Source organism: Suricata suricatta, chromosome 17, assembly GCF_006229205.1.
Source record: "Suricata suricatta isolate VVHF042 chromosome 17, meerkat_22Aug2017_6uvM2_HiC, whole genome shotgun sequence".
Taxonomy (NCBI): Eukaryota; Metazoa; Chordata; class Mammalia; order Carnivora; family Herpestidae; genus Suricata; species Suricata suricatta.
Window position 1 is genome coordinate 43,336,710 of NC_043716.1, and position 26,991 is coordinate 43,363,700.

Here is a 26,991-nt window from a genome sequence, read left to right on the forward strand (position 1 = left end):
TATCCTCCTGTAGGAAAATCCCACAGTTTATCCATTTTCCTATTGAGGGACAAATGGGCTACTGTTTTGGCTGTTACGAATGAAGCTGCTATGAAAATTGTTATGCTAATCTTTTTATGCACATGTTTTAATTCCTTCTGGATTATATAATGGGTGGAGTCATATGTAAGGTATATACTTAGTTTTGTAATAAACTGTTAGACTTCTGTCCAAAGCAGTTCTACTCTTAACACTAAAACAATATATTAAGAGTTTCAGTTGTTTTTCATCCTGGTCAATATTTGATATTGTCAGTCTTTTTTTTTTAATGTTTTATTTATTTTTGATACAGAGAGAGACAGAGCATGAGAGGGGGAGGGGCAGAGAGAGAAGGAGACACAGAACCAGAAGCAGGCTCCAGGCCCTGAGCTAGCTGTCAGCACAGAGCCTGACGCGGGGCTCAAACCCACGAACGTGAGATCTGACCTGAGCCGAAATCGGAGGCTTAACTGACTGAGCCACCCAGGAGCCCCTTGTCAGTCTTTTAAAAGTTTGCTTTTCTAGTGAAGTATAGTGGTAGCTCATTGTAATTTGTATTTCTCCAATGACAAATTGCGTTATCTCGTTCAGTATGTGTGTTGGCCATTCGTATATCTTCTTTATAAAATTGTCTCTTCAGATCTTTCACGCATTTAAAAATTTGACTGTCTCTTAACTGAGTTGTAGTTGTTCTTTATCTTGGATATCAGTTCTATGTTAAATATGTGTTTTGTGAATAATTTCTCCCAGTTTGTGACTTGCCTGTTCATTTTGATGATACTAATTTTTTAAAAGCAGATGTTTTTAAAAATTTCAATAAAGCCCAAATATATCAGGTTTTTCTTTTATGATTATTACTTTCTGTATACTCAGAATCCTTTGCCTATCTCTAAATAATGAAGATACTCTTCTGTGTTTTCTTTTAAAAGCTTTATGATTTAAGTGTTTATGTGATGTTTAATGCTTGATTTATTTTGAATTACTTTTCATGTCTAGTGTGAAGCACAGATCAAGATTAATTTTGTTTAAGTGAATATCTATTTGTTCCACCACCACTTGTTGAAAAGACTTTCCTTTACTCATTAATGACTTGGTAAGAAAAAGAAATGACCATGTGAGTGTTGGTCTTTTTCTGGGCTACCTATTCAGTGCTATTGATCTGCTTGATGATACTTATGAGCACATACTGTCATGATTTTTGGAGCTATAGAGTAAGTCTTGAACTCAGGTTGTATAAACAAACGCTCTAGCTTTTTTCTTAGTTTCCAAGTGTGCTTTGCATATTTTAGGCTCTTTGCATTACCATATGCATTTTAGAATAGGCTTCTCAATTTCTCCAAAAAATGACTGCTAGAATTTCAGATTGTTGTCTCTTTAGAGCATCTTAGGGAAAAATCAACATTTTGACGACAATGAACTTTCCACTCGAACATGGTGTATCTCTATGTGTTTAAATACCCCATAATTTTCTTTTTAAGTAACTTTTGTAATTTTCAGTGTCTTTAAGGATTTTTGAGTCTGTGTTCATAAGATATGTGGTCTGTAATTTTTTCTTGTAATCTCTGTTAGGTTTCAGGATTAAGAGCATGCTGCCCTCATAAAATATGTTTGGAAATATTCTATTTTCTTAAGGAAATTTTATAAGATTGGTATTGTTTGTTTCTTAAATGTTTGGTAGACTTCACCAGTGAAGTAATCTGGCCCTGTCATTTTCCTTGTGGGAGGAGTTTTGATAAGTTCAATTTCTTTAATAGAGATAGGCCTGCTTCAAAATTTCTGCTCAATTTTGTGTCAGTTTCGGCAAGTTGTATTTTTCAAGAAATTTGTTTTAAATAAGATGCTAAATTTGTTGTAAAGTTGTTATATTATCTTATTTAAAAAAGCCTTTAAGGAGCGCCTCGGTGGCTCAGGCAGTTGAGTGCCCAGCTCTTGATTTTGGCGCAGGTCATGGGATTGACCCCGTATCAGGTTCTGTGCTGCGTGTGGAGCTTGCTTAAGAGTCTCTCTTTCCCTTTGCCCCCTCCTCTGTTCACGTGCGTGCTCGCTCGCGCGCGCGCTCTCTCTCTCATTTCTCTTTCTCTCTCTCAAATGGAAAAAAAAAGCCTTTAATATCTGGAGCACCTGGCTGGCTCAGAAGGGCATGTGACTTTTATTCTTGGGGTTGTGAGTTTGAGCCCCACATTGATTATAGAGATTACCAAAAAATTAAACTGCAAAAATAAATGTAAAAAAGACTTGAATACCTAAAATGATGTCCCTTATTTTTCTTTCTGATGTTTGTAATTTCTTTGTTACGTTTTGATCAGCCTTGTTAGGGGTTTATTAATTTTACCACTTTTCAGAAATCCAGTGTTTGGCTCATTGATTTGATCTATTTTGAATTTGTTTTTTGTATCATCAATGTCTACTCTTTACTCTCTTTCTTTCTACTTTCTTTAATTTGCTGTTTGTTTTTGAACTTTTTGAAACAGAAGCTTAGATACTGATTTTTGTCTCTTCTAATACATGCATTCTTTTTTACATTTATTTACAAGTATTTTTAAATTTTTTTTAAATGTTTATTTATTTTTAAGAGACAGAGACAGAGCATGAGAGGGGGAGGGGCAGAGAAGAGCGAGGAAGACACAGAATCCCAAGCAGGCTCCAGGTTCTGAGCTGCTGGCACAGAGCCTGATGCGGGGCTCGAACCCATGAACTGTGAGATCATGTCCTGAGCTGAAGTAGGATGCTTAACCAACTGAGCCACACAAGTGCCCTTTACAATTATTGTTTTAGTTTCATTCTGTATGTTTCCATAGTTTATAGATAATTTATTGTAAATATTTTTAAATTTCCGTTATGAGTTATATACTTTTATTTTCTTGACTCATCAGGAATTTAGAAGTACATCACTTAATTTTCAAGCAGTAGGGGAGTTTCTCAAGTTTTAAAAATTACTCACTTCTAGCTTAATTGCCTTATAGTCAGAGAGTATATTCTCAGAGCCTTCAATCCTTTGAAATTTAATGAGACTTGCTTTATGAATCAGCATATGGTCTATTTTGGTATGTGTATTGTGTATGGTCTATATTCTGTTTTTATTTGGAAGAATGTACTATATATATTAAGTCTGTTTGTTTAGTCATATAGTTTAAATCTTCTGTATCTTAGTAAAAAAAATGGTTCTCACCTGCTTGATCTTGTAGCAATTGACAGAGGTGTGTTAATCCCTGACATGATTATGGATTTGTCTGTAGCACCTATTAGTCTTGTTTTTGAACTTTTTTTTTTTTGCTTTATATATATTTAAGCTTTGTTATTGGGTCCATTTATACTTAGAAGTATAATATTTTTTGTTGGTATGACTTTTTAGTTATTAGGAAATGTCTTTATTTTTAGTAGAGTTTATTGCCTTAAGTTGGTTTTTTCTGATATTGGCATAGCTATGACAGCTTCCTTTTAATTGTTTTGTTTTTTTTTGGATATAACACTTTTTCCCACCATCTTATATTTAATCTTTCTGTGTCCACAAATAGTCTTATAGTAGAGTGAATATTTAACATAGTAACTATAATTTGAGTTTAAAGCTATTATCTTTCTATTTGTAGTTTAATGATGTGCACTCTGCCTTTTCTCTTCTTCTTTGGTTCAGTGAAACATTTTAATTATTCTTTTTCTCATTTTAATTAGCCTTTAATGGCTATTCTAGAAATTACTACATGAATTTTGAGTTATTGCAGTATGATGTAGATTATTGCTTCTGCCACTTCCTGCATAATGCAGATACCTTAGAAACTAACTCCATTTACTCCAGTTCCAACTTTTTTTAAATTGTTTTCATGCATTTTTAAATTTTAAACTTAACAAGTTAGTAATAAAATCATTTTTATGTCGTTGTTCATAGTCATTGTTCATGTTTATCAACACTTATCTTTTTTATGGCTCTTCCTTTTTGCATTTCTGTTTTTTTTCCTAGTATCATTTTTCCTTCTATTGGAAGAATTCGTTTTTAGTATTTCTTTTACTGATACATTGTTTGTTATCACTTTTATTTCAATTTCATTTTTCTTTCAGAATTTTAAAAGAGTTTTTAAAATTTATTTTGAGAGAGTGTGTGTGAGCAGATGAGGGGCAGAGAGAGAGAGGGAGACTCCCAAGCAGGTCTGCACTGTCAGCACTGAGCTTGTTGTGGGGTTCAAACTTATGAAACTGAGATCATAACCTGAGCAGAAATCGAGCTGAATGCTCAACTGACTGAGCCACCCAAGCACCCCTTTCAGAATTTTTAAGAAGTGATTCCATTGTCTTCTGCCATTCATAATTTCTGTCTAGTTATTTCTCAGTCTGTTGATTGTTGCTTAGTATGTATTTATTTTTAAAGTTCACTTATTTTGTGGGGCACCTGGGTGGCTCAGGCTGTTAAGTGTCTGACTTCAGCTCAGGTCATGATCTCACGGTTCGTGGGTTCAAGCCCCACATCAGACTCTGTGCTGACAGCTCAGAGCCTGGAGCCTGTTTCAGATTCTGTGTGTGTGTGTGTCTCTCTCTCTCTGACCCTCCCCTGCTCATGGTCTGTCTCTCGGTTTCAAAAATAAGTAAACAGTAAAAAAGTTTAAAAGATAATAAAGTTTATTTATATTGAGAGAGAGAGAGTGCAAGAGGGAAAGGGATAGAGAAAAGGAGAGAGAGAATCCCAAGCAGACTCAGTGCTTTCAACACAGAATCCAACCAGGGGTTCAGTGTCATGAACCATGAGATCATGACCTGAGCTGAAATCAAGAGTCAGATGCTTAACCAACTGAACCTCCCAGGCGCCCTGATTGTTGCTTATTTATATCTGTTTTTTCCTATAGGTCTTTAAAGATGTGACTTTATGCCTCTCACTCATGTTAGAAAGTTCTTGGTTGTTGTCGTTTCAGATATTGCTTCTTATATTCTCTCTCTTTTCTTCTGGGATTTCAGTCTTACGTGTGGTAGATGCTTTCAGTGGATTCCATAGGCCTCTATTTCCTCTTTTACACTTTTCAACTTTTATTTCTCACTGCTTTGGTCTGGATATTTTTTTGGAACATCTGTTTTTAGTTCAGGTTTATTCTTTTCAATCTGCTGGAGGCACCAAGTACTAAGAACACTTAGGAAATTTTGCTATGAAGAATAAGGATAGAGGAGTAGTAATTGGATCATGTAGGAATAAAGAGAGAGGCTTGCTTTTTGTTTTTGGTTAGGACATACTAATATGTTTATGTTATGATTGGAATGATTCAAAGAGAAAAAAATTAACGCTGTGTGAGAAAGGAAAGGAAGATGATTTTTGGCTAAAAGTCCTTGAGGAGGTGAGAGAGGACATGATCCAAAGCACGACTGGAAGAATTATCCTTTGATAGAAGTGGGACATAGGATAGGCACTAATTTATTCGTGGTCTTTGAGGTGGTTCTGGCTTGATCCGTGGAAAATATGCACTCTGTAAGTTTCTAGATTCTTAAGCTTCAGGAGTGTATGTGTTGGGTATATGGGAAAATTGTCCAAGAAACAGAGTGTCAAGTGAAAGGGTAGACTGTATTTTTATAGCTACCTAATTCTTTCTTCTGCTTCTTTGTGCCCTCAGTGATATCTGCCTTTATCTTTTATGATACTCAAAAGTATTACAGTGTACTTTTAAGGAAATACTTAAATGTTTAGTTAAATTAATTAAATGTTTTTCTTATACCATTAAAATTTCTGTACTATATATTTAAACATAGTTAATTCCTTATGGTGCATTTAAAATTAATTATTAATACTGTTTTGAATAGAAAATCCAGGTTTCTAACATTTTCCCATATTATCTTTTACAGTTTTGTGAGTATTAGAATAGCACAACCATGTTTCGGAACAGCCTCAAGATGCTTCTTACTGGAGGGAAATCAAGTCGTAAAAACAGATCAAGTGGTAAGTGACTATTCTACATTTATTCTGTGTGCTGTTTTAGAAAGGGAAGTTCTTTGAAGGATCTGAATTGATGCTACTTTATTTATTTATTAAATGGTTAATTAAAAAAAGGAAGTTTACATTTCTGTAGGCTGCCATACTCTTTTTTTTTCTTTTTAATTTTTAAGGTTTATTTATTTATTTTGAGAGAGCATGAGCTGGGGAGGGGCAGAGAGAGGAGGAGAGAGAGAGAATCCCAAGCAGGCTCCACATTGTCAACGTGGAGCCCAGTGCAGGGCTCAAACCCACGAACTGTGAGATCATGGCCTGAGCTGAAATCAAGAGTCAGATGCTTGACACAGTCACCCAGGTGCCCCAGGGCTGCCGTACTCTTAATTACGATGTAGGAACACTTAAATACTTACCAGGACAGTCAGGTAAAGGAGTCTGTGGATGAAACATATTTATTTCTAATATATGAGGGAGTAATGCTTCTGTGTACTACTTATTGAACACTTTCTAGACCTAAATTTATTTTTTGAATTAACATGTGAAATTATTTCAGTCCTTGGTACCGTTTGGGGAGTGAGACTGTAAAAATAGGAACTGTCCTCAAAGGGTTGTACAGAAAGTGAAATATAAATTTAGATTTTTTTACAATCATTAAAATAAAGTTCATAAAGGTTGTTTTAAGAATAACAGATATTCTAAAAAAAAAAAAGAATAACAATTTCAAACTGAGGGCTGAAGAGGGAAGGGACAGGGGAAGGGGGGTGATGGTCACGGAGAGGAGCACTTGTGGGCAAGACACTGGGTGTTATATGGAAACCAACTTGGTAATAAACTATTTTAAAAAAAGAATAACAAATAATTCTAAAACTTCGAAGGTAAAAACAGAAACTTATATATATACTTTTTTTGGAGAAATGTTGATGAGAAATGTACTAAATGTTTTCTGTTAATGGGTTGTAGATATTCTTTCAATCTTCTCAATTTTCTAATTTTTCTGCATTTTACAAGTTTACACTGATGGTATATTATTATTCACTTAAAAATGTGTTTTAACTCATCGTGATTTCTTCTTGACCCATAGGTGTAATTGTTAATTTCTAAACAGTTGGTGCTTTCCTGGTTTTCTTATTATTAGGTTACATGATAACAGTTCTCTTGTATTATTTTATTTTTTTGATATGTTTTTTATTAAAAAAATTTTTAACTATTTATTTATTTTTGAGATGGAAAGAACATGAACAAAGGAGGGGCAGAGAGAGGGTGAGGTACTGAATCTGAAGCAGGCTCCAGGCTCTGAGCTGTCAGCATAGAGCTTGATGTGGGGCTCGAACTCAGGAATTGTTGAGATCATGATCTGAGCCAAAGTCAGATGTTTAGCCAACTGAGCCATCCAGGTGCCCCTATTTTATTTATTTATGTATTTATTTTTTGAGATTTACCTTATAGCTCAGCTTATAGTCAATTTTTGGTGAATGTTCTGGATATATCTGAAAATAATATGGATTCTACAGTTACTGGGTCTAGTGTAAGCCAGTTTTGTTAATGGTGGCACTCAAATATTTTATACTCTGATTTATTTTAAATAAATTATTTACTGAGAAAGATCTGATTAAATCTCACACTATGATTGCGGTATTGTCTGTTGCTCCTTCTGGTTCCTGACAGTTTTTGCTTTATATGTTTGGAATCTATCTTATTAGACACACTGAAATTGAGAATTGCTATATCTTCCTGGTAAATCTGTTTTACCATAATTAAATGTCCTCTTTATTTCTAATAATGTCTTTTGTTTGAAAGTTGACTTTGTCTCATATTACTGTAGCTATCCTACCTTCTCTTGATTCCAGTGCTTGCAGAGTATGATTTGTTTTATTCTTTTACTTTCAGCATTTCTGTATGGTTTTACTGTTAATGGGATATAGTTGAGTTTTCTTCTTTTAACTCATTAAGACAAGTTTTTCTCTTAAGGGAGATGTTGGTTAATCCACATTAATTCAACCAATGAAATATTTGGGTCTAAATATAACATATTACAATGTACTTTCTACTTGTCTTGCCTGTTCTGCATTCTTTCTCCTTTTTTGCTTTATTTTAGATTGATCAGATCTCTTCCTTTTATTATTTCATATCTCTTCCTTTTGACTTAGAAGTTACGTATTCTTGTACTTCATTCAGTGGTTACCTTAAAAATTAAAACATCGGTCAAAGTTTGATGTCACGTGGTACTTTTACTTTCTTCCTGGACAATGCAGGAGCCTTAGATTCTTTTCACCTATATGTATTTTAAACTCTGCAAGACATTATTATTGTTTTGTGTAGTTGCCATTATTTAGGTTTATCTATATATTTGATCATTTAATTGATTCTCATTCCTTCCTTCATCCCTCACTTCTAGATGGGGTCACCTTTCCTTCTGTATGGAGAAGACCCTTTATTATTGCCTTCATGTGGCAAATTTACTTTGCTTTTGTTTATGTGGAAACGTCTTTATTTTGCCTTGATTTTTGCAGGATATTCTTGCTGGGAGTAGTGTTCTAGATTGGCAGTTGTCTTTCAGCACTTTCAATTACAGTTCATTGTCTTCTGGATTCTTGAATTATTTCTAATGAGAAGTCAACTAATAGTCTTAATTGCTGCCTCTTTAAAGGTGATCTTTTTTCTCCTTGTTTTTAGTTTTCTAGGTTTACAGTGATGTGCCTAGGCGTGGTTTTCTTTATTATTAAAGTATAGTTAGGATACAATGTTACATTAGTTTCAGGTATACAACATAGCGTTTGGATGGTTACTCATTGCTCACCTTGGTAAGTGTAGTCACCATCTATTTCCATACAGCATTATTACAATATTATTGACTGTATTCCCTATACTGAACTTTTCCTCCCCATGACTTATTTATTTTATAACTGAAAGTATGTACCTCTTAATCTCCTTTACCTTTTTCGTCCATCCCCAAACCTCCTCCCTTTGGCAGCTACCAGTTGGTTCTCTGTATTTACAAGTTTGTTTCTATTTGGTTGGTTGGTTAGTTGATTTTGTTTTTTAGATTCCACATACCAGGGAAAATATACGATACTTGTCTTTCTCTGATTTTTCACTTAGCACAATAAATACCTTCTTCTGTCTTTGTTCATCTTCTATTTATGTTTGTAGCGTTTGTTGAATTTGTGGCTTGTTGTCTTTCATCAGTTTTGGAAAGCTATTATCCATTATCTCTTCAGATTTTTTTCTCCCCTCATTTTCTCTCTTTCCTTTGTTTTTAGGACTGTGGTTATACATTTAATAGATGACATGCATATCATCTGTGTCTTTTAATATCTCTTTCTTTCCTTTTTTCTCTATATGGTTTATGTAGGATATTTTCTTTTGATGTACCTTACAGTTCACTAATTCACTCGTCAATGGTATATTAAATCAGCCCTTAACTGTATTCCGTTTTTTGTGTTTCAGTCCTAGAAATTCCATTTGCCAATTTAAATTTTTTTGAAATAATTTTAAGCTTACTGAAAGGACACAACATAGTACAAAGAACTCCACATATCCTTCCACAGATTCATGAATTACTAACTTTCACTGAATTTGTTTCATCATTCTCACTCTATATATACACATACATCTTCTGTATCCCTCTCTCCCCAATTCTATCCTTTCTCTCTCACTCACTTTTAAAAAGTTCACTTGAGAGTAGGTCAAATACATTATGGCCATTTACTCTTTAAATTTTTTAGTGTGAATTTTTTATGGAAAGGAGGTTCTTATACATAACCACAGTATACTATCAATCTCAACAGTTTAACATTGATATAATACTTTTGATCTAATCTACCATTTATTTTCCACATTTTGTCAATTTGCCCAGTAATTTCCTTTATAGAATTTTCCCTCTTCTTTCCTACATCTAATCAGGATAAGGCATTGCAGTACTTGTCATGCCCTTTTATTCTCATTTAATTTTAAATATTCAACCTGTTTTTTTGACATTTTTGAAGAATAAAGGCTCTGTCTTTAAAAATAAACAGAATGCCCCTCATCTTGTGTTTAATTTTTTTTTTAAATGACTAGACTCAGGGTTGTATCTGTGATCTGAATGTTACTTAAACGTATGATTTTTCTTCTTGGGACATCACATCCATCTGTCTCTCATTAGTGATTTCGATCACCAAATCCAGGTGCTCTCCAGGTTTTCCTACTCTATGGAAACTGATTTTCCCCCTTTCAACTTAAAAAATAATCAGCAGGTAGACTCCATTTGATTCTTTTTAAATGGTTTTCAGTTCTTTGTCAGTATTCTCAGTCTTGTCTCTTATCTCACTAAACAGCAAAATCTGTGTCTGACAACTGTGTCTGCTTCTGTTGTCTCTTTCTTTTGGTTTTTACTAATGTTATTTCATTTCCTCATGTGTCTAGTTAATTTGTTTTGCTTTAGTTATTTTTTTGAAGCATTTTATTTTGGGTTAATACTGGATTTAGAGAAAGGTTGTAAAGAGTGCAGATAATTCTCATAGACCACTTACCTACTTTTACCCATTGTTACATCTTATATTATTATCGTCCATTTGTCTGAAGTAAGAAGCCAACATTAGTACACTGCTGTTTACTAAACTCCAGATCTTTATTTGAATTTCATTAGTTTTTCCATTAATGTCCTCATTATGCTTCAGAATCCAATCCAGAGAACTACATTACATTTAGTTATTTTTGTCTCCCCACATAGTTTGATTGAGTTTGGCAGAAGACAAATCATCATTGGCATCATTCCACTGATCATTTTTTGATCTCTCTCTCTCTCTCTCACACACACACACACACACACACACACACTCACTCTTAGAGGTCAGAGATCCAAGCTGTTTCCAAATTTGACACCTAAAGAAATGGTTTATTCCAAATTTACTTTCTGGCCTAGAACCATGATTTTCTTAGACATCTTCACTTGTTCCCTTTTGACACCAGCACTTGCATTTTCTATCACTTCACAACTATTACTTTATATAAGATACTTGTAGAAATCAATAAAGCCGCATTAGGATGCAGTTGTGAATAGACTTTTTGAGGTGAGTACCAGATAAGTGACTTATGTATACATGCAGTTCTGATGGAAGGTAGGCATCATATTTGCACTTAGCAAAATTACAAATTATTATTTCTTAGGCCCCAGAGTCAGTACTACTCTAGCAGAGTTATTATTAAATCTACATGTCAGGGTTCTACTGTAGTATTGAAGCTAATTCCTTTTAATTTACTCAGTATTTAATTATGTCAATAATGATTTTGGGGTGTCTTTACTATTTATTCTTCTCCATGCTTTTTCATGTAAAATGTTTATAATTTAGTGTAGTTATAAGTTAGAGTAGTTAGAAAAAAGAGTGCTTTGTATTCTGTATGAAAAGAAGCCTATTTGCAGAGAAGCAGCATGGCTTTTTTCAAACGTACTCCAAGGCAGGAAATTCTAAAGCAAGAATAACTTTTGTATTTAAAAAAAGTATACCTATGAAATGACATCATTAGTGTTTTTGTTACTACTTTTTTCCTTTAACTGTTAACGAATAATTGGGTGGACTTTATTCTTTATATTAACTTTTGCTCCTAGCTTATATTTAAGGTAGGTTTTCTAATAAGCATAATTATTTGTTTTGTTTTAGGAAACTAACTTAATATTCATTTAAAAAGAATTTGTAGTAAAGGGAAATTGTCTGTTGTAATGTGTCTTTTAAATAGTTGATCTGAACTTTTTGTAGGCCACCAAATAAATACTTCACAGAAACAGATTTTATATCCAAAAATAACAAATGAATTTTCTTGGGCAGTGTTTTTTTCCCTAAGCACATGTAAATACCAGTTTTGAATTTTATAACTTATTTCAAAATTTTCATGTAAACATTATCCTTGATACATGTAGGAGTAGATACTCCTTAGATTTTAGGAAAAAAAACAGTTGTGTTACTCTTTTTTAATTATGAGTTATAAAGAAAATATATGTATTTCTGTGTCTTTTAAAAGTTATATGTTTAGGGGTTCCTGGGTGGCTGAGTCCGTTAACTTCCAACTTCAGCTCAGGTCATGATCTCACAGTCCATGAATTCGAGCCCCACATCGGGCTCTGTGCTGAGAGCTCTGAGCGTGGAGCCTGCTTCGGATTCTGTGTCTCCCTCTCTCCCTGACTCCCTCTCCCCCCACTCTGTCTCTCTCTCAAAACTAAATATTAAAACCTTTGTCTTAACTTATTATTTTAACATGCAAGTAATTAAAGTTAAAATATACCTCTTTGATAGGTGTTAATATCATTACCTGGTATCATTGCATCATTCTAATGGCAAACCATCATTGACGTATGAATGGGAAAAATAACAGCTAATTTCACATATTCAAGAACTCAGAAAATAGAGTACCCTAGTGTAACATGGCTGTTGGGAGAACAACACCTGATTCATCTCCTAGCAAAGTAAAAAAATAAATGTGAAGAAGGCAGGAGGTATAGAAAGAGAAGTGAGCCAAACTAAGTAAGTAAAACTTATAGTTAAATAACTGCTAATAATGTACTATAACAAGTAGAATTTATGCCAGGAATGCAAAATCAACAAGTTTTTAACTTAGAAAAAAAATTTAAAAACCGCATTTTATGAAACTGAGCAGACTTTAAAAACATCATCAAATAGGAAAAAAAGGTACTTTAAGTTTAATAAAGGCTAGTCACCAAATCCAAAACTAAACATCATACTGAACAAAAAAATACAGCAGCCACTTCTATTAAAACAGAAACATGGTCATGATTTCTCCTTTTACCACTCTTTTCCACAATTGTTTAGAAATTCTAGTATATAATAAAGACAAGAAAATAAAATAACTAATATAAATATTAGAAAAGAAATGATAGTATCATCTTTATTTGTAAATGAATTGAAAACTCTAGAGAATGCCGTAAATATCTACTAGAAATAATATAATTTGGCAGGTGGTTGACACTTTTAGCTCTACCAATATTTACTGGTTAGAAATGTAAATTAAAAATTTACATTCACAATGCTAACAGCCATCATATTCTCGGGGATAAATTTGACAGGGAATCTCACTGAAGCGTGTAAGACTTGGACAGATGGAAAGACATATTATTTGATTTACACATAAATTTATTGCAATTTCATTCAAGGACAGCAACAGGTTCGTTTTTAATTGATTAAAATAATTTAAGTTATATGGAATAATAAATGAGAATGATTGAGGATGAAAAGGAATAATTGATTTTGGCGGGGGTGTGACTTATAAGGCACTAAAGCTAACTATATCTGATCACATGGTTAAACATAGGCTAGGTGTATCTAGGACATAGAGCAAGGAAAACCATGACATATTTATGAGGCCAGAGCACTATTGCTGCTTTATTTTTTTTAATAGCTAAAGAACATTTATTCATTTTTCACTAAGACTTTATCTTGAGGACATTTAACTAAACTGTCACTACCCCACCCCAACCTGAAGAAGGGTTAGTATAGCGAATGTTATAAAGAAGATATGAACAGTTTGAAGAATTGGAACCAACATTAACTGACAACTTTCATTTAAATTATCATAAAAATGTTTAAGTAAAAAAATAAAAAGCAGAGGGGGGGCAAGGGGGAAAAGGGGCATTGGGGGTTTCAGATTGAACAAGAGCCTCACATTTCATCTAATACATTTAATTCTGGCTGGAGTATACCAAAATGGAAACAGGATTCCTATAATACAAAACTTCCACTACAGCACGCTGCACACACCTGTGTTCCAAACCCACCCCTGTCTCCCCCTACTGCTTCCAACTCAACTATTTCCTGGCCTGTTGGGTCCGCCGATGAAGGAGCACATAGATCTTCTCTTTAATCCAGTCTTTATTATATCCAGTCTGGGTATCAGCTTGATAAACAAGGTAGCTGAGACCAGCCAGATCATCGATCAAATCAAATAACTGATGGATATCATATGTGATAGAGGGGCTGTTGGGATTCATTCTCTTCAGATTCATTCATTTTATAAATGCCTTCCATGCACTCATTCACAGAGTCTTAGCGTAAGTTCTGCCTTCTGGCCTCTTGAGACATTGCGCCAACTCCCTCGCTGCTGACACCACCCCTGCACACAAGCTTAGCCACAACTGCTCCTTCATGTTTTGAAACTGTCCAGTGCATTGTGGGGCAAACTGCCATTATGACTGAGGGGTACCGCCTAGATTTTCAAACAATCATTCTGCTCTTGATTAAGACCTGAGCTACAGATACAATAAAGGTGTTAGACTTTTATGTTTTCTTGTGTCATTGTATTACTTCAAATGCTTGGGGTGCTGTTTCTCCCCCCCCCCCACTGTTTTCTGAATTGTCCCTGGGGTTGTTTCCTCATGTGTTTTGTAAGGTTTGTTTATAAGCTCATCTCAGTAGGAATTGTTTTCTGTGGGAGATTCTGTGCTGTTGAATATTGAAATGGTCTCTACTGCTAGGCATTGCCCTAGTATCGCAGGCCCATAGACTGATTTTTTGAAGTTTTTTGTTGTAGTAAAATATATATAACATAAATCCCGTATTTTAACCATGTTTAATTGTACAATTCAGCGGCATTAATTATATTCACAGTGTTGTATAGCCATCACCACCGTGTGCCCAAAACTTTGTCAACTCCTAATTTTCATCATCCCAAACACAAATGCCATACCCATTTAGCAGTATCTCCTCATTTCCCCCTCCCTCCAACTCCTGGTACCCTCCTATCTACTTTCTGTCTCTCCGAATTTGCCTCTTTAGGTTTTTACATAGTACAATCATACTATCTTGTCCCTTTCTTATTTCATCTAGCATAATGTTCTCTAGGTTCATTTGTGTTGTAGCATGTATCAGAACTTCATTCCTTTTTATAACTGAATAATATTCCTTATATGTCTGTGTCACATTGTTTATCCATTTATCTATGGATAGACACTGGGTTTTTTTCTCTTTTGTTCCCCACGATTGTGAATAATGCTACTGTGAACATTGTGTGTGATACAGCTAAGTTTCTGTTTTAATATTTCAGGGGAATATTTCTAGGAATGGAATTGCTTTCATACAGGGTTTTGTGTGAACATATGTTTCCATTTATTTTGGATAAATGTCTAGAGGTAGTGTCAGAACATATTTTAGTTGCATGTTTAGTTTCTCAAAGTGCCAAGTCTTTGCCAGAGTGGCTATTCCATTTTACACGCCTACTAGCATTGTTTAAGTGATCTGGTTTCTCCTCATCCTTGCTAGCATTTGTTGTTGTCGTCACTTTTTATTTTAGCTATTTTGATAGATGTGTAATGGTATCTCATGCTTTTAACTTGCATTTCCATACTGGCTAATGATACTGAGCATCTTTTCAAGTGCTTATTTGCCGTCTGTATTTCTTTGGTGAACTATCTCCTCATATCTCTGCACTGACTTCTAATTGGATTATTTTGGTTGGTATGTGTGTTGAGTTTTTAGCGTTCTTTATATATTCTAGCCTTTGTTAGATATGTGGTTTGCAAATATTTTCTCCTGGACTACTGATTGTCTTTTTACCCCTTTAACAAGGTCTTTTGTAGAGTAACAGTTTATAATATTGATGGTGTCTAATTAATCACGTTTTACTAAGCACCAGCTAGGGTATTGGTTGTTTGAATTTGAATGTGAGTTAAATTCTCTTTAAATACCTACATGAGCACGGATCACATTTTCTGTAAAAATAAGGCACTAATTATTAGAAGCATTTGTTACTGGTGTTTTTTTTCCTTTTTCTTTTTCCTTTTTTTGGGGGGTTGCCTGCAGGCCATTAAGATTAATTAAAATCTTCATTGCTCTTTGAATAATGATTGTTCATAATAAACTGTAAAGAAATATATATATAATAGTATTTAATACAAATATAATTATATCATAAAAATATCTTTTCCAGTATGTTTTATTTCACTAATAAACCATGAAATTACAGCATATGCTTTTTAAGGGTTTTTACCTTTTCTGTAACCTGTTCTAACAAAATTTGGCTAAAAAATACACTCCCGGGCACCTGAGTGGCTCAGTCAGTTAAGTGCCTGACTTCAGCTCAGGTCCTGATCTCACAGTTCATGCGTTCGAGCTGCGCATCAGGTTCTGTGCTGACCACTCAGAGCCTAGATCCTACTTTAGCTACCGGTCTCCTTCTCTCTCTCTGCCCCTCCCCTACTTGCGCTCTGTCTCTCCTTCAAAAATAAATAAACATTAAAAAAATACACTCCCATGTAATATGAGGAAAGGATTCTGCTTACTTAATTTAGAGCTACAAAATATTTCTTAATATCACCTAAACCTGTCATACTTTTTCTCTAGTACAGTATGTCCTTTTCTGTTTCTCTGCCCATCAATTTTTCCAATTTGTAGTTGGCTGTTGAGATGCTTATGAAATTCATTTGTCCTTGCCAGTTAAGATAGGTTGTCATGAAATTTAAGGTGAAAAGTCATTAGAGAAAGTGACAGAATGTGGTCATACAAAAGAGAATAAGGATTCTTATTTGGCAGTAGACTGCAGTGAGCTATAAAAATGTGGCTGGAGAATGAAAAAGTGGCGAGAACCTTAAAATTGGATTTTGAAACAAGTTTGATTTGACTGGTTCTGTTTATATTTCTGATATTTTAGTGGTTTAGTAATTAAACTAAGAACACTTGTCACCAGATAGACATATACATCTCACTTATGTTTTCATACCTATTTATTCCCAGGTTAATTTTCATCTCCTTTTTTCAGAGTTGTTTTAGAGTTGTGCTAACTTCACAAGATGAATTGTCATGGTTTATATCTTTCACTGTGCTTTGTGTGTTATATAAATTATTTATTCCTTGTAAGTTTAGTAGAGCACATACATAAAAATGGCTGACCTAGGTTTCCTGAGGGTTTTTTATTGGTAGTTTTGGGACAGTATTTTCTATTTTATTGTTATTCGTAGAATTAGGTTTCCTTTAGGTAATTTGAGTAGTCTGTTATTTTCCCCAAAATTGTCCATTTCATTGAGATTTTAAAATGTACATAATGTTATGTATATTATAGTCATCTGAAATTAATTTAGCTTCTCCTAATACCAACTTTTCATATTTCCTAACTCTTAGTTTTCAGACTTATTTTTTTATTAGCTTTATTTCCAAATTTGCAACTCTTAGATTTATTAATTTTATTTTTTCTTGTTTACATAATGAATTTTCCTGATACAGCTTTTGCCCTACTCCACAAACTTCATATATAATATTCTCATTAATAACTATTCACATGGTGTGTCATTGTTAATTTTCCCTCAAACCTGAGTATTTAACCAGTTTGATTTTCCAAGTCATTGTTTTCGTTCTTAACTAACACTTTGTTATAATTTTCTAGTTTAATGTATGGCGGTTAGAAAATACGGCCTGATTATTTGCTTCTCTTTAAAGTAGTGATTGGTAAACTACCTCCTGCAAACAAACCACCTGTATTTGTAAATGAAGTTTTATTGGAACATAGCATCGCATTTGTGGGAGAGCCTGTACAGCCCACAGTCCTCAAATATTTACAATCTGGCCCTGTAAGAAAATTTTTATTTTTCTTGGCTGAATTTTGATCAGATTTTATAACTAGTAGCTCTGGAGAATGAAATATATATTTTATTGATAAGACAAAGTTAACTATATTTACTAAGTAAGCTACTAATTTTTTAGCTACTAATCTTTAATTTTTAAACTATTAATTTCATAATTCTTTTATGTTAATTTTTTTTTTTGCTTTGTTGAGCTTCCAGTATTTTTGCCTTAAATCTGTCTGGATTTTGTATTTAAGGTGTATCTCTTATAAATGTCATGTATTTTTTGTCTTGTTAAGTCCAATTTGATTTTCCATTTTTAAATGGTGAAATTGGTCCATTTAAGTTTCTCATCTTGGTCTTTATTTTGCATTCTGTATGTTCCTTGTTCTTTTTTTCCTGCTTTCTGTCTTTAAGATTTATCAAAACCATTTTTTTTATATTCTTTCCATTTTCTTGGCCTTTTAACTATACCGTCTTGGAATTTTGTTTAAAGATACACAGGGATTACAGTATGCATCTTTAACTTTTTATGGTTTAACTTGAATTTTTATTTTACTACTTTGTTAGCACTGTAATGACCTTATGATATTTAATTCTATTTATATTGCACAGTTCATTGTCTTATATTTTACTTCTATAGTATATATTTTACAATACATTGTATTATTGTTGATTTAAGTAGTCAGTAGTCTTCTTAAGATTAAAAAAAGAAAAGTCTTGGTGCGCCTAGGTGGCTCAGTCAGTTAAGCATCTGACTTCGGCTCAGGTCATGATCTCACAGTTCGTGGGTTCATGCTGATAGCTAGCTCAGAGCCTGGAGCCTGTCTTTGGATTCTATATCTCCCTCTCTCTCTGATCCTCCCCTGCTCATGCTGTCTCTCTCTCTCTCTCTCAAAAATAATTTAAAAAAAATTTAAAGAAAAAAAGTCTTTATATTTACCCATATATTTACCTCTTCTAGAATACTCCATTCCTTCTTACAAAATGGTGTTATATCTGGAATTTTTTTTCACCCTGAGGAATTTCCTTTGCATTCCTTGAAGTGTGGGTTTGCCTGCAGTGAATTATCTCAGCTCTTGTTTTTCCATGATGGTTTTATTTTGCCTTCATTTATAAAGGATATTATCCCTGGGTATGAAGTTTTAGATTGGTAATGTTTTCCTTTGAACACTTTAAATATGTTATTTTGTTATCTTTTGACTCTTATTTTTTCTGATGAGAGGTCTTCCATCATTTGCAGTGTTTCTCCACCCCTCCCAAACGTGGAATATAATGTGACCTATTTATTTATTTAATTTGGTCTGGTTGTTTAAAATTTTTTTATTTATCTTGGTTTTAGTATTGGGCTATGATATGCCTAGGTGTAAGACTTTCATTCTCTTTTTTTGGAGATGTCTCATCAAATGTTGAAAACCTGAGCCATTATTTCTTAAAGTATTTCTTCTGTTTTGTTTTTTTCCATCTATGTTTTAGAACTTGAGTTTATATATATTAGATTCTTTGATATTCTCCTTCAGGTATATCAACCTGTGTTCTTTTCGTTTTTTTGGACTTTTTTTTCTCTTTGGTTAATGTTTGTTGGCCTGTTGCCATGTTTCTTTTACTGTGTTCAGTCAGCCTTTAAGCCCAGGCAATTAATTCTCAGAAAATGTTTTTCAGTTACAGAATGTTCATTTGGTTCTTTTAAAGATAATTACATTTCTACATTGAAATTTTCAATCTTTTCTATTTTTTTCTGTTTTTAACCTCTTTTTTCTTAGCTTATACATAATAGCTAAAAATAATAGTTTAATAGCTGATGTCCCTGCTAAGATATATATAATATATAATCTGTTTCTATTAATTATTTCATCACTTGATTATGGATCATGTTTTCCTACCTCTTCACACATCTGAGTTTGATCTTTTGGATTTGATGGACTGTTGAAGTGGATAAGGGCTAGGTTATAGTTTAGTGTGCTTCAGTTCACATGTATTCCATATATCTATGGTGAGATCTCTTCTGTGTCTATGTCAGTATTTAGCAGGATTCTGGCTAATTCCGTCTGATGGTGAGATCGTAATCAACTCTGTTGTCAGGCTTCCATGCCTCTGTGTTGTCCCCATGAACTTGGTAGAAGTCCTGTGTGGAGAATCACTAGGCATGGAGACCTAGCTTTGAATATAGGATTTCTTCATCTTCTGTATCAGAATCTGGCAAACTGTGGCCTCCAGGCTAAATCTGGCCTACCACCTCTTTTTCTAAATAAAGTTTTATTGGGACATAGTGATATTCATTTGCTTATATATTGTCCAAGTCTGCTTTCATGCTATCAGAGCAGAATTCTGTGGTTAGAAAAAGACGGAAATATTTAATATCATATTCATTAAAGAAGAATTTGTTGACCTCTGTTCTATACTATTGAGTGCTCACAGTAGATAAAAATTTTACAGATTTCTTTTTATCTCACTGGAGCCTCTGCTTGTTGCAGACCAGTCTTCCTCCTAACTACCCATGCTTTGATTTTGTAAATGACCATAGTGATCGTATAGTGATCTTAAATAAACTTTTTCAGATCATATCAACCCTAGTCTGAGAGCCCTGTGGTAATACTAGTAGGTCTTAGAATAAAATTCAAAGTCTTTCATTAAATTTATAGAGCCCTTGGTAATATAAACACTGCCTACTCCTCAGCCTTCTGTTTTTAAAAATAGACTTTATTGGGGTGGCTGGGTGACTCATTCAGTTAAGCATCTGACTTTGGATCAGGTCATGACTTCACAGTCTGCGGGTTTGAGCCCCACATCGGGTTCTGTGCTGGTGGCTGAGACCTGGAGCCTGCTTCAGATTCTGTGTCACCTTTTCTCTCTGCTCCTCCCCTGCTCACGCTCTGTCTCTCTGTCTCTCAAAAATGAATAAACATTAAAATTTTCTAAAAAACAGACTTTATTTTTATTTAAAAATCTTTTTAAATGTTTTTTATTTATTTTTGAGAGACAGCGCAAGCAGGGGAGGGTCAAAGAGAGAAGGAGAATTTGAAGCAGGCTCCAGGCTCTGAGCTAGCTGTCAGCACAGAGCCCAATGTGGGGCTCGAACCCACGAACCATGAGATCATGACCTGAGCTGAAGCCGGATGCTTAACCGACGGAGCCACCCAGGTGCCCCTAGACTTTATTTTTAGAGCAAGTTTAGGCTTATGGCAAAACTGAGGGGAAAATACAGAGATTTCCCATATACCCTCTGCTCCCCCACATACATATCCTATTCACTGGCCTTTGTCCTCAGTCTCCTCACTGAACTTCCTTTTCAGCCCCTACCATGTTCAAACTCTACTTAGGATTTCTGTCCTTATAATAGATACCATTTTTTGATATATTTTACTTTGTTTTCTTGGTTTGGTTTATTGTTTGTCTTCCTTAATAAACTTAAGCCCTACAAGCTCACTGACTATTTTATTTCTAGCATCTAGAAATTAATAGATTTATAAATATTTGTTGAATGAATCAATATACTTTTTTCTCTGACTCACCATCATCTACCTTCACTCTCATCCAACTGCCATATTAATTTTCTTAAGGTGCAAATTTTAGCTAAAAACTTCTTAGTTGGCAGGACCTGACCTCACCTAGCTTCTCTAGCCTCATTCTTTGTAACATTTATTTTATTTTATATTAAAGAAAAAATTTTTTGAGAGAGAGTGCGTAAGTGAGCGAGGGGCAGAGAGAGAGGAAAGAGAGAAGGGGGGCTCACCTGAAGCAGAGCTCAAGCTCACCTGATGTGGGACATGAACTCATGTGAGATCATGACCTGAGCTGAAGTCAGATGCTTAACCAACCGAGCCACCCAAAAGACCCTCCCTGTAATTATTAAGAAACTTTCTACTTTATCTAAGTCAGACTTCTTTATGCTTTATATTTTGTGTACCCCTTTGATCATGTCACTCCCCCTGTCTGGAATAAACTTGCCATTTATTCTTGAGTTACGTCGTTAGTCCCATCTAGTCACTAAAACTCAGCTTGTATCTCATTTGGTTCACAGTCATCAATCTTTTGCCTCACGTACTATAGTACTTATTGCCTGTATTCCTAATATGAAACTTAATAATGTGATGCCTTCTGTTGTTCATGAACTTTCTAAAAGTGTTTTCATAATATAGTTTATACTAAGGTAAAATTGTATAGTTTATACACTTCTTTCTGTCCCCTTCGTTAGTTCAGACTGTCACTGATTTACATTTATATATCTAAGTTTCATTCAAAGTGAATGTAAGAGGTCATGTGAAGTTATTGTCTTTGATGAGGCATGTATTGAGTAACTGTTACCTTACATTTGCATATGTTCTATGTTTCACAAAAGCAAATGACTTTGAATATATTACCTAATTTAATCTAGATAACAAATACCATTTCATTTTACAGATGGGAGAAAAAAAGACTTTCTCAAGTGTCTACAGCTAGTAGACAACTGTAGTAGAAGACACTGAATTTTTACTCTGGATATATTGCTGTTACTGAATAAATTAGTTTGTAATAGAATTAAGTCTAAACTGAGATCTGAAAACTATGTCTGTTCTTTGAAGTAGCAAATTGGATGTTATGAGATCCCAAACTGGTAAGGGTTATATTAAAGGGACAAGTAGGCAAGAGTTTGGTGACTTCATGTTAAAAATGGGCATCAGTTAGGGGCAACTGGGTGGCTCATTTGGTTAAGCATCTGACTTCGGTCAGGTCATGATCTTGGGGTTTGTGAGTTTGAGCCCTGTGTTAGACTCTGTGCTGACAGCTCAGAGCCTGGAACCTACTTTGGATTCTATGTCCCCTTCTCGCTCTCTCTGCCCCGCCCCTGCTTATGCTCTGTCTCTGTTTTTCTCAAAAATAAACCTTAAAAAAATGGTTACCAGTTATATGCTGTGAGTTGACTTGTCAGTTTCCTATATGTTTATTATTTGAAAAAATTGTCTTAAAATGTAAACTGATATTAGCATCTCTCCAAGGCTTTTGTGATTATTATATGTACAGTAAAACAGTTGATGTTAATTTAAAACATTTTTTTCATGCGGCAGAATATTGGACTCAGTCATTTTTCTGTACATACATTCCTGTAATATTTACTGAAAATATTAGGGATTCTCAACTAGAGTGGTAAATATAAAGATTCGGATGGGAGAAATTAAGTTAGATAATGCTCTTCTTCCAGTTGTAGATATTTTCTCTTCTGTTCTTACTGACTTAAGTAGACTATTTGGGGATGGGCTGGTGGGAAGGAGAGTCGGCAGACAGAATGGAATGACAAATACGAAGGCCATAGTGAGAAATTAAAGCAACAACTACCCCTTCTTTATGCCCCCCTTTTATTTTGTACCCATTTCATATTTTGTCTTTGTTGTAATTATCACTATCTTATTGTATATCTTGTCTCTCTTGTTTTATAATGAAATTCAAAAAAATTTTGTTATTTTTACCATATAAAAAGAGTGTGTACAAGTAGGGGAGAAGGGTAGAGGGATTTAGAGAGAGAGAGAGATTGAGAATCCACACTCAGCATGGAGCCCGGCAGGGCTAGATCCCATGATGCTGAGATCATGACCTGAGCCAAAATCAAGTTAAACGCTCAACCAACTGAGTCACCCAGGTACCCCTTGTTTCTCTGTTTTATTTTCTGTCTTTTCTACTGGAACACAAGTTTCCTGACAAGCTCCCTATCTTTTCCACTGCTGTATCCTTAGCACCTGGTAAGCACTCAGTAGTATGTATTTGTTTTATGAATGAATAACAATTGAAGGAAGAGACCTCTGGGGTCTGGAGTCAGTGTATAAAATGGACTGCAGTGAGGAGACATTAGTTAAGAGATGATGAAAGAGCCAAAGAAGTGCCAGCAGGGGTCTCCTGGGTGGCTCAATTGGTTAAATGTCCAACTGTTGATTTGGGCTCAGGTCACAATTTCATGGTTTATGAGATTGAGTCCTGCATGGACTCTGTGCTGGCAGCATAGAGCCTGCATGAGAATCTCTCTCTACCTCTCTCTATGCTTCTCCTCTGCTCGCTCTCTCTCTCTCTCTCTCTCTCTCTCTCTCAAAACAAGTAAACATTAAAAAAAAAACCCAGTAGACTAATGAAGTTATACAAGGAAGTCATTTTTGAGGTAAACTAGAAAGGATTTGGGGGGTGCCTGGGTGGCTCAGTCGGTTAAGCCTCTGATTTCGGCTCAGGTCAGATCTCATGTTTGTGGGTTCGAGCCCCGCGTCGGGCTCTGTGCTGACAGCTAGCTCAGAGCCTGGAGCCTGCTTCCGGTTCTGTGTCTCCTTCTCTCTCTGCCTCTTCCCCTCTCATGTTCTGTCTCTCTCTGTATCAAAAATAAATAAAACATTAAAAAATTTTTTTTAAAGAAAGGGTTTGGATACTAGGGTATCAGGGAAAGGAAAAGAATGAGCAGAAATAATTTGTTCTGAGATTTCTGACTAGAACGCCTGGCTTACTGGTGTCATTGTGTCATTCTAGGCTCATATGATATGCACAGTGATCATATATTAAATGAATAACTCTCTGGAAATAGTCTTTTACCTTTTGCACAAAATCTTGCTTTTAAATGTAATTTATTTAATTCCATGGTTTATTTCCATTCTTCTGGGTTTCTTTGTAATTTACCCTTTTTAAAAATTTTTATTTTTTGAGAGCATGTGTGCAAGCAGGGGAAGGACATAGGGAGAGAGAGAACCCCAAGCAGACTTCACGCTCAGCATGGAGCCCAACTCAGGGCTCGATTCCAGGACCATGAGGTCATGACCTGAGCCAAAATCAAGAGTTGGACGCTCAACTGACTGGACCACCTAGATGCCCCTGTAATTTACCCTTATTTGAGCTTTGGTATTATGCTTCCTCTGGATTTTAGGACAAATTAATGTTACAGCCCTTTTAGCACTCCTCTGCAATATATCAGCTGAAAGTTTCCTTCCCAAGATTATCTACTTTCATAGTTTGGTACTTTCATAGTTTACTGTTTCCATCATTGTTGCTGAAGAAGGAAGCCTGAGAAGATTATGTAGAGTTTTTACTGTTAGCACAAGTCCTTTTGTGACTAATTCTTTCAGTTTAAGGAAGTAAGTTTTCATTCTAATTAGTTTGTGCCTATCCTCCCCAGGTGCCTTTACTTTGCATATTGCACAAGGTGCTTGAAATATACAATACTGATTGAAGTTCCTCTGATGAAACGGTCTTCCATTATTAATCCAGTCATATGTTTTAAATAGTTTTTTGAAAAGATTAAGTTATTTGAACTGGTTTAATTTGGACCCTTCCTGCGGATCAGTTACTTTAAAAAGCCAAGTGTGTGTCACGTATACCACTTATGATTCTACATTCATAAATCAAGAGTGTGCAATGAAGGGAAATAAGTATTTAGGAAATATATTCTAATTTCTGATTTAAAAAGAGATTTAAATAGTGTTCAAATATATAATTTTTGGGATGCCTGGGTGGCCCAGTTGTATCAGACTCTTTATCTCAGGGTTATGAGCCCCATGTTGGGCTCTGTGCTGGGCTTAAAAATAATATATATGTGTAATTTTTTAAATGCTCTTTTTCATATGGCATATTTTGATGTATAGTAATGCTCTCACCAAATTAAAATAGTAAACTAACACTGTCAGATTTTTCATCTGAATATATGTTTTTGTTTTCTTAGAAAATTTTAAATATTTCAAGTTAAAAACCTCTAGGTTATAGATTTATGGTTTTACAAATTTGTGGTATTCTTTTATCCCACAGTTCCCTCATATATAATATAATCATGTTTACTTCTTATGGCATATGGCAGTTATAATAATATATACGTGTCCTCGTGGTATTAGAAGGTTAGTGACAGAACCATGAGATGCTAGAAAGAGAAAGTATCTTTTAAAACTTGCCTTAGTGCAGGATTCACAGACTCTTGTCCTCAAGAATCTCTGCAACACAGTTCTGTAAATGGGAAGCATTTTTCATACAAGTATAATTTGTATGTCTTTAAAGAAACTCAGTAACCAAAAATTTAACATTAAAAACGTGCTCTGCTCCTCCCTGCCCCATTTTCATAGATTTCTTCTGTCAGGTTTTATTTGACTTCCTGGAAAAAATAGGTTAACTTAATTTTTTTTGTCCAGATTCAGAATGTTCTAAGCAGGAGTCATGATTTTTTTTTCATTCATCCTTAAGTATCTTCCATCAAAAATCCTGGTTCTTTAAAGGAGTTTCAAAAGAATCTTTTATGCCTTATCAAGATGCAAAGTAAGCTGGTCATGTTTTTAAACTAAAGATGAATGAGCGAGTTTTATTTAATTTTGATTTTTCCTAAACCACCATTAATCTTTTAATAGGTTGAAGAAACAAGTAACAATAAAAATGTCATCTTTACTATTAGAATGACTGAAATTCTTGCATGGTAGGTCTGTGATTAAACAATTTTCAAATGAAATTTCTTTTGTAAAATTACTTCGTGTAATCAATAGGATATATCGTTGAAGTAATATTAATACAAATGTATATGATAAAGATATAACTATAGCAGTAATTTTATTTCTTTTTTTGAGTTTTTTTATTTTTGAATTTTTTTTAATTTTGAGAGAGAGAGAGACAGAGCTTGAGTGGGGGAGGAGCAGAGAGAGTAGGGGGACACAGAATCCAAATCAGGCTCCAGGCTCTGAGCCCAATGAGGGGCTCAAACCCATGCATGAACCATGAGCTCATGACCTGAGCCAAAGTTGGACGCTTAACCAACTGAGCCACCCAGGTGCCCCTTGAAAGTTTATTTTTCAGAGACAGAGAGAGGCAGAGAGAGAGAGAGAGAGAGAGAGAGAGAGAGAGAGAAAGAGAGAGAGAGAGAATGTACGCATGCACAAGTAGGGGAGGGGCAGAGAGAGGGGAGACAGAATCCCAAGTAGGCTCCACACTGTCAACAAAGAGCCTGATGCGGGGGTCAAACTCACAAATTGTGAGATCATGACCTGAGCTGAAATTGAGTCAGACACTTAATTGACTGAGCCATCAGGCACCCCAATACTAATTCTATTTCCATAACAAAATGGTTTTACTATCCTCAGTGGAGTCTATGGCATTGAACTGTCCTTTCTGTATGTATTGTCAGGGAGCAAGAATTCCTGGCTTCATCAAGATCCTTCTTCCTGGACTAAGATTCAAATTGGCATTGACAGATTAATAGGAGAAAGTCAAACTTAATAGGCTAAGAATGGAATATCCATATAGACATGGAAATTCCAAAAGCAGGCATCATAAGGTATATATATGTAATTCTGAACTAAGGAGAGGAAGGGGTCTGGGGGCTTCAAAGGGAAGAAATGCACTTCATAGGAAGATGAAAAAAAAGTAAACGTCTAGTAGACAAATGTTTGCTAGGCCACTCTGCATGGTGGGACATAGAGGACTTTGATCAAACAGATCTTGCTAGGTTTCTCCCTGTCTACCATAGTTGGCTTATGTAATAATGTGGTTATCTATGGGAATAGCTCTTTTCCTAGAGTAGATTATCTAAATATGTTTTAGGCAGTTAAGCAGAAAGGTA

At 34.7% G+C, this 26,991-nt stretch overlaps 1 protein-coding gene across 1 annotated transcript in view; it reads left to right on the forward strand.

The window, feature by feature from the left end:
• The window catches only part of TANC2 (tetratricopeptide repeat, ankyrin repeat and coiled-coil containing 2), a 365,001-nt gene that overhangs the window by 56,473 nt on the left and 281,537 nt on the right, over nucleotides 1–26,991 (forward strand). Inside the window, exon 2 of the mRNA XM_029927266.1 lies at nucleotides 5,833–5,926. Within this exon, the coding sequence (XP_029783126.1) occupies nucleotides 5,860–5,926 (67 nt within the window). The 5' untranslated portion in view covers nucleotides 5,833–5,859. The remainder of the gene's footprint in view (nucleotides 1–5,832; nucleotides 5,927–26,991) is intronic.